Source organism: Tachypleus tridentatus, chromosome 13, assembly GCF_004210375.1.
Source record: "Tachypleus tridentatus isolate NWPU-2018 chromosome 13, ASM421037v1, whole genome shotgun sequence".
Lineage (NCBI taxonomy): Eukaryota > Metazoa > Arthropoda > Merostomata > Xiphosura > Limulidae > Tachypleus > Tachypleus tridentatus.
This window is the reverse complement of record NC_134837.1, coordinates 130,345,000-130,353,001: the sequence shown is the minus strand read 5'-3', so window position 1 is coordinate 130,353,001 and position 8,002 is coordinate 130,345,000. Positions and strand designations below refer to the sequence as shown.

At 34.8% G+C, this 8,002-nt stretch overlaps 1 protein-coding gene across 1 annotated transcript; it reads left to right on the top strand.

Annotated features, from left to right (window-relative positions):
* The first annotated feature begins 450 nt into the window (after positions 1-450).
* LOC143236291 (phenoloxidase-activating factor 2-like) lies at positions 451-5,561 on the top strand. The gene is made up of 4 exons (XM_076474563.1): positions 451-472; positions 785-1,078; positions 4,295-4,434; positions 5,472-5,561. Exons 1-4 carry the CDS (start codon positions 451-453, stop codon positions 5,541-5,543), a joined length of 528 nt encoding a protein of 175 aa, XP_076330678.1. The 3' UTR covers positions 5,544-5,561.
* The last annotated feature ends 2,441 nt before the right edge of the window (positions 5,562-8,002 follow it).

Sequence of the window (8,002 nt, the reverse complement as noted above, 5' to 3'; positions counted from 1 at the left end):
ACACCACAATCTAATAATTACTGATACCACCATTAAATCACAATCTAATTATGAGTGGGTTTGCCACCGAGACCAGTACAGAGAAATATTGGATCTTCTCGCGACACTACACACGACATAAGCAGCAGGATAAAAACGAGAGAGAGATAAAGATAAAAAGAGGGTATAATTTATTTGTCAAGCACATGGTCATTTGTAACCTTTGTTGCAATAAATCGATAAGATTAATCACTACGCGTTAAAATACTGATATTGAAAATGTACAATTTATGTGTTGGTCTTACATTATTATATGAAAAAACAATTGCATATATTGGTGAAATATACATTAAAATATTTATTTTAAAACTTAACAAAACTGATAATCACAACAGTCGAAGCGCGGACCCACTCAACAAATCAATAATATATTAATACTATTTACTATATCATATAATCTTGTGCTTAGTAATGCCGGGACAACCATTGCCAGGTAGTTAAGGGCGCTTGATTGACAATCAAATGGTCGCGGGTTCGAATCCCTGTCCCACCAAACGTGCTTGCCCTTTCAGCCGTGAGAGCCTATAATGCTACAGCTAATCCCGCTTTTCGTTGGCATTATATGTTTATAACTAGCTGCCTTCCCTCTTGTCATTCACTGCTAAATTACAGAAGGCTATCTCAGACAATCCTCGTGTAGTTTTGCGCGAAATTCAAATAAGATTTAATTATGCTGGTGAAATTTTGAAAAGTACGTCATTGTGGAAACCTGTCTCGATCTATTTCTTTATGATAAATTAACAAGAAAATTGTTATTTCAGGTCTGGGAACGACTACCACCTAAAAGTCAGGCTTCATGAATGGGACACTCAAAACACTGAAGAATTCTATAAGCACGAGGACCATGACGTAGAAGAAATTATCATTCATCCTAAGTACGTTGATAATAGAGAAAACCTTTGGGATGATATCGCTATCTTGAAGTTAAAATCCGAACTTTCCTTAAAGTCACATATTGACACAATCTGCTTGCCAAGTCTTAATGAAAATTTTGAGGGTGTTAATTGTGTAGTTACTGGGTGGGGTAAAGACGCCTTCAGTAAGTTCTCATTTGTTTGTTTGTTTTTTAAAACCAAGTTTAAAGTTGCTGTCTCACTCTTCTTGTTTTAACCAAAACAACTCGCTACAAAAGAACCTTGTTCCTTCCAATCTCTTCACGTACCAACAAATCTATTTTCTCCTTTCTGATTCGCCAACAAAGTATGACCCGATATGTACAGGTGTTGAGGACGCTCGACTCGTAATCTGAGGGTCGCGGTCTAGAATCTCTATCACGCCAAAGATGCACGCCCTTTCAGCTATGGGGACGTTATAATTATTCAGTCAACCCCACTATTCATTGGTAAAAGAGTAGCCCAAGAGGTGGCGGTGGGCGGCGATGACTAGCTCCCTTGCCTGTAGTCTTAAATTGGTCAATTACATACGGCTAGCGGAGATATCCCTTTTGTAGCTTTGCACGAAAATTCAAAAACAGCAATCGTCAGCACTTATTTCTTCCCTTTATCAGCACTTCGTCTTTTTTTTTTAATCGTTGCACATAATTAAAAAGATTTAACGTTCTCAATACTTTAAAAACAATTGTTTTATTTATACGTTCTCCTCTCAAATCACTCCCTATAACCCCTCTTTCTAGACATCTTGTCGTCTCCTGTCATTGTACTAAACCCTCCAAACTTTACAAATGTAAGCAATTTTTCAGGTTTGCGATAAATTTTAAACAATAAATGTGGATATATTAAAGCTTCATAAAGTAATGTCAAATTATCGTGCAAAAGGTGTAGAAGTGAATAAGGCATGTTTTGTTTAAATAATCCTTGTACGTTTGTCATCAGGTTGCTTTCTTTTTTGTCCACCAGTGTCTCAGCGGTATGGCTGTGGACTTACAACGCTACAAACCGGGTTTCGATACCCGTGGTGGGCAGAGCACAGATAGCCCATTGTGTTGCTTTGTGCCTAATTCAAAACAAACAAACAAGCTTTCTCTCTTTGTTATTGTTTCGTTTATCATATAATAACGTATTCAGAAAATACTTTCTTTACTCTTGTCCTATACTTGGCATGTCTAGGAGGTTAAGGCACTCGACTCGTAATCTGAGGGTCGCGGGTTCGAATCCCCGTCGCACTAAATATGCTCGTATTTTCAGCCGTGAGGCGTTATAAAGTGACGTTCAATCCCACTATTCGTTGGTAAAGGAGTAGCCCAAGAGTTGGTGGTGGGTGGTGATGACTAGTTCCTTCTCTCTAGTCTTATACCGCTAAATTAGGAACGGCTAGCACAGATAGCCCTCGAGTAGTTTTGTGCGAAATTCAAAAACAAAACAATACTCTTGTCCTTAGATAACTTTCATTCATATTTTGGCTTATCTTAGTAGTTATGCACTCATAAAATAATTTTGTTTTTTACTCTAGTCCTCAAGAAGTTTTCATTTCTATTTTGGTTTATCGTATTAATTAACCCTCTCGGTGTGTACATCTTTTTTATTCGCATGTCACGAATAAGCTACTTTCAAAATTTAATTAAACTATTCCTTCAAGATATGCCATAAATATTTAACATAAATTACTTAATATAATGTTGTCACTGTTCATACAAAGTACAATTTTCATAGCCTTCAATCTTATCTGATCATAAAGCCATGATATAGACAACCAATACTGATATCCAATACTATATTATTTATAAATAATAGAAAGCCAAGGTTTTCATCTTACATGTTACGTGATGTTGTCTTATGTACAGAGAATTGTCTATTTCACCTCAAGTTAAAACTTTATTTCAACTTTATTAAAAAAATTTAATGTATCTTGTCGCAAAGAAAAATTGTGATTGTTATGGGTCACTGTCTGCTTCTTGTGTGTAATTATAGTGTGTTATTTTGTGCATTATTCAGTATTTAAGAATATTTAATACTATAGTTTCCTTTGTATAATAAAGTAGAGTTAAATGTCATCGACTTTCGACAACAAAAATAAAAAAAAAACCATAGAAATACTTTTTTCTTGGTTTCGCGTATATTAATTACATATTATTATAAAAGTTAAAGTAATTAAAATATAAAAACGTGAAACTTTTTTATATCAATTAAGGTCAGATTCAATAAAATAAATAATTTTTTTTTTTCATGATGTGTGCTAGAGAGCATCTCTCGAGTCGCTTGTGCGTGATGTCATTCGATAACTAATTTGAGCCGCATGTTCGCCAAGTGGTTTACAACTTACAATGACGCGATTAGTGATTAGACAGGATTCAAAAGGCATAAACCAATACAATTATTTGTTTGTTTCTTTATTTATTATAGCAAAGCCATATCGAACATTCAGCTGTGTCTACTGAGGGGAATCGAACTCCTGATTTTACTATGGTAAATCCGAAGAGTTACTGTTTTCCCAGCGGTGGACAATTCAAGTATAAACAGATGTATCTGCTATGAGTTTAGAGCAACTGAAGACGAACAGGTGAAGTTTCATATTACAACGTGAAGTTGTTCTAGTAAAATATAAGGGTAACTTAGATTATTTTAGTTTTTTATTGTTACGAGGTCAGTCAAATTGACCAATCTTGTATAAAGCTAGGATAGAGAAAAATAACAAACACAGTATAAAGTTATACTGAAAGAAGACGTTTGAAATTTATTTAGGAAGTTTCAAAGATTAGGCAAATAAAATTTGAAAAATTTTGAAAAGAGTAAAGGTATTTTAATATTAACGTAGAAGTTACTTAGCTGTCGGACTAGAATATAAAAACAATATATATTCATAGACAAACTTTTAGTGAAAATAATTAATCAAAAAATCTAATTTTTGTTTACAAAAGACTTGTCATGTTTACTAAAAGTCAAATTTTGTGAAGATAACACAAAGTGTATTAAAAGTTTTGTCTCTCGGTGGCACAGCAGTATGTCTTTAGAATTACAACACTAGAAACTGGGTTTCAATAGCCATGGTGAACATAGCACAGATAGCTCATTTTGTGCCTTTGTGCTTAATAAAAAAATTAAAAACATACTATAAAATTTATAACGAGTACAAAATAGTTGCAAGGTCTGTCGATTTGATCAATTTCATTGCGATAAACAGTGTTTTCAGAAAATAGTTTCTTTACTTTCTTCTGTAGGTAGTTCTCATTTCTATTTTGGTTTATGGTATTAACAACGTATTTACAGAAGTTTTTCATTCGGCTGAACTACTGTACTATACAATTAAACTTTCACTTCATGGTAAATAACAGTATTTCTTCCCTTTAGAGAATGATACATACTCCAACATCTTGAGAGAAGTTGTTGTCATAACTCTCGATGTGAACAACTTCTCAAGAAGACAATACTAAGCAGACATTTTAGATTGTACGAAAACTTCATTTGTGCTGGTGGAGAAAAAAAGAAAGACTCCTGTAAGGTATGTCATTAATAATATGAAATAGATATATTTTGGACTAAGCCTTTGAATACTGAAATATGAGAGTCTAACCTTTATAAGAAAAGTACAGGACACACTGATATAATTTTAGCTAAAGTTTCGTCAACCACTTTATAAGTGACAAATGATGGTGAACACAAATTATTCAGTATTGTAAAATCTTCGCAGACACTCAAGCTCAGTTAACCCTGAAAAAGAATAGTGGATTTCTCTCTTAGTTTGCTGTTGAGGTGACATTTCAATCTCCATGCTGAGTCTTGTTTTGATTGGATTTTTTAAATTTTGCACCGAGCTACTCAAGGGCTATCTGCTCTAGCCGTCCCTAATTTAGCAGTGTAAGACTAGAGGGAAGGCAGCTAGTTATCACCACCCTCCGCCACCTCTTGGGTTACTCTTTTACTAACGAATATTGGGATTGACTGTCACATAATAACGCCCCCACGGCTGAAAGGTCGAGCATGTTTGGTGCGACCGGTATTCGAACCCGCTACCCTCGGATTACGAGTCGAACGCCTTAACTCACTTGGTCATGCTGGGCCAAGGTATTTTGACTAACAAATATTAGTTTTTAAACAAATGAGCATTTAACCCCAGAAGTATCGATGTTTTTAAAAGTAGTTAAGCATCAACTTGCTTGTGAGTCCATTACTTCAGTAGTTACTAATAACAAAACGTAAACAAATTTCTTTCAGCATTACAAGTAATACCACAAATACATTTTGCCTTTCTTTTTCCTTCTGGTCAATTATTTGCATCGAGTGGTGTAATACACGTATTACTCAATATGATACAATATATCAACCACACTGATACTGGACTTAGCACTATAAGGATTAATTAATAATCTCGAATAAATTATGCTAATTAGCCAACAAAGTCGTTATTATTTTAATAATGAGTATTTGGTATGACTGACTTCCTTTGCCACAAAAGAAGTAAATAAAGTGCAGAAATCAACAGATTAATTGATCTTCATTACTACCTAGATTTTTAATAATAATTACTTATTATCACAGGGAGATGGATCCGGTCCGTTAGTGTGTTGGACGCAGAGTGGAAGATACAAACTGGCAGGCATCGTATCCTAAGATATCGTCTGTGGCACGGAAGGGTTGCCCGGTGTTTACGTCCGAATTCAGAACTATATTGATAGGGTAACGTCGATTACAAACCGTCCAATCAAAAGCTGCTGGCCAGAACTGTGGCGTACTTGTCGTCTGACACACGTTCAGTTTTATTCTGTACAAAATTCAGTGTCTTTGGAGTGTTTCTTTAACATTTAACGTGTTATGTTCAATACTTTATTGATTGTAATGTTTACTGTTAGTATAGTATAAAAGTCTGTCAAAAATGACTGGAAACCATTGTACTAAAATGAATTTGTCTATACCTTCAAAATGCTCCTACTTTTTACATATTTCATTAGTCTCGAAATAATTCTTTAACCATCACATTTTTAGCAATAATTCGATCATCATTCTTCCCTGATTCTCTCAATTAGTCACAAATATTTTAAAATTATTTTCATCTCTTGTTGCTGTCACAGCTACATTTCCAACTGTCCATGTCCAAACGTTAATTCTGGCGAAGATACACCAATTTGATTAAAGGTTTGTCCCTGAGACTGATAAAGAGTTATCGCAGATTCTATTATCACTTTATACTGTCTTCTCTTAAGTACAAGTGAAAAGCTAATTTCACTGGGTGCTAAATCTTTTCTTGTCATTAAGACAGTCTCTGCTATATAACTTCCATTTAAAAGTTCACAATTTAAGATGTACTGACACGAGCTTTTTATAAGTAATATAATGTTTGTAGTGTCGACGAAAAGAAATAATTTACAAGTACCTTAAAAAAATCAAGTCTAATAATTGTAGACGAAGCTTTGTTATCAAGCAATGGTTTGGGGAGGGGGTATTAGTATATTTCTGAAAGAGATAATTAATAATAAAAGACCTTTAGGAGGTAAAGTTTTATAGATGAGTGAAGGTTTTGGACAGACAGCTAATGTAAAAGGCAATGGTTCGAGTTCAAAAATTATCGAAGGAGCATGCATTAAAGTTCACCATTGTGGGAATTTGCAGCGATTATGACGGTAATAGTATGCCTATTAGTTGTCGAATTTAAGCATTAGGTTTAATACCTAAACGTAACGTAAGGCTTAGCTGAAACACTATTTGGTAAATTATATTTTGGTTTTGGCTACAACTTACTGTCATAAAACTTCAATTAAACTATTTTGCTATTATCTGACCGAAGTTATCCAAAAAATTACTAACCGTAAAAGGCTTGTAATAAAAATAAACCTTCTTTACAAATAAACATGAATATTGAGCATTCAACATAAACACCATTGTTAGCCTAAAAACAATCAAGTGATAATAAGCGACAATGTGTGTTGTTGAGAATTGTCAAGAAAAGAAGCGTGAAAACGTTCTCGACACAGTAACAAAGGAAATAAGCCTTTTATAGTTAGTGGTATATTATGACATGATATACTTGCATGTAAATATTTACTGTTATTTTTGTGGAGTAAATTCCTAAATTAAGACCTAAAGAGATGACACGAAGAAAACAGCAATAAATTATGAAGGCCGTAGTTGGTGGAACTGAAGTGGTAGTGGGAGAACGTGCTCCCAAATGTTTGACTCAGTAAATAAAGCCCCTTTTTAATGCGAAATAGAGTCTGGTGTGTAATTGTAGAAACAAAAAACTCGTTATTTTATTAATTCAGTGCTGATTAAGATACATAGAAAATAAGGTTCTCCCTCAATTCAAAAATGTTTCACTGCCTGTGGGTATCACTTGTTATAACACATTCTAATAATGTTATACCATATACCAGTAAGTGTTTGTTTTTTGTTTGTTTTTTTGGAATTTCGCACAAAGCTACTCGAGGGCTATCTGTGCTAGCCGTCCCTAATTGAGCAGTGTAGGACTAGAGGGAAGGCAGCTAGTCATCACCACCCACCGCCAACTCTTGGGCTACTCTTTTACCAACGAAAAGTGGGATTGACCGTCACATTATACGCCCCCACGGCTGGGAGGGCGAGCGTGTTTAGCGCGACGCGGGCGCGAACCCGCGACCCTCGGATTACGAGTCGCACGCCTTACGCGCTTGGCCATGCCGGGCCACCAGTAAGTGTATTGTACACATTCTTCTTACAGCAGTCCTACCCAATCTGGGATACAGGTGTAGAACGGGTGTAATCCAGACCCCATGACCCAAATGTGCTCAAAACATGATTAATTAAATTGAAACTTTAATAGCTAGATAACTAACTATTGAATTTTCATTATACTTTCTTTCTTTTCTCAACTAAATCACCTCATCAGTGGCTCAGCAGTATGTCTAGAGGCTTATAGCGCTAAAAACCGGATTTCAATACTTTCAGGTGTTTTATGTGGGTCAGAATTCTCTACAGAAAGTGTCTGTGACTGATTAGTGATAAATTTCAAAAATAAACAGACTGCACATGATCCATTTGTTTTAAAATAAATATATTCAAAACAAGTCAAACGTATGTACAAAAATATGTTACCTTAT

What these genes read in the sequence shown, in the direction of transcription:
- LOC143236291 (XM_076474563.1), top strand. Translation starts at nt 451, where the DNA reads ATGCCGGGACAACCATTGCCAG. An exon ending in GCCGGGACAACCATTGCCAG is followed by an intron (nt 473 to 784) that starts GTAGTTAAGGGC and finishes TAAATTAACAAG; the next exon opens with AAAATTGTTATTTCAGGTCT. An exon ending in GTGGGGTAAAGACGCCTTCA is followed by an intron (nt 1,079 to 4,294) that starts GTAAGTTCTCAT and finishes GAGAATGATACA; the next exon opens with TACTCCAACATCTTGAGAGA.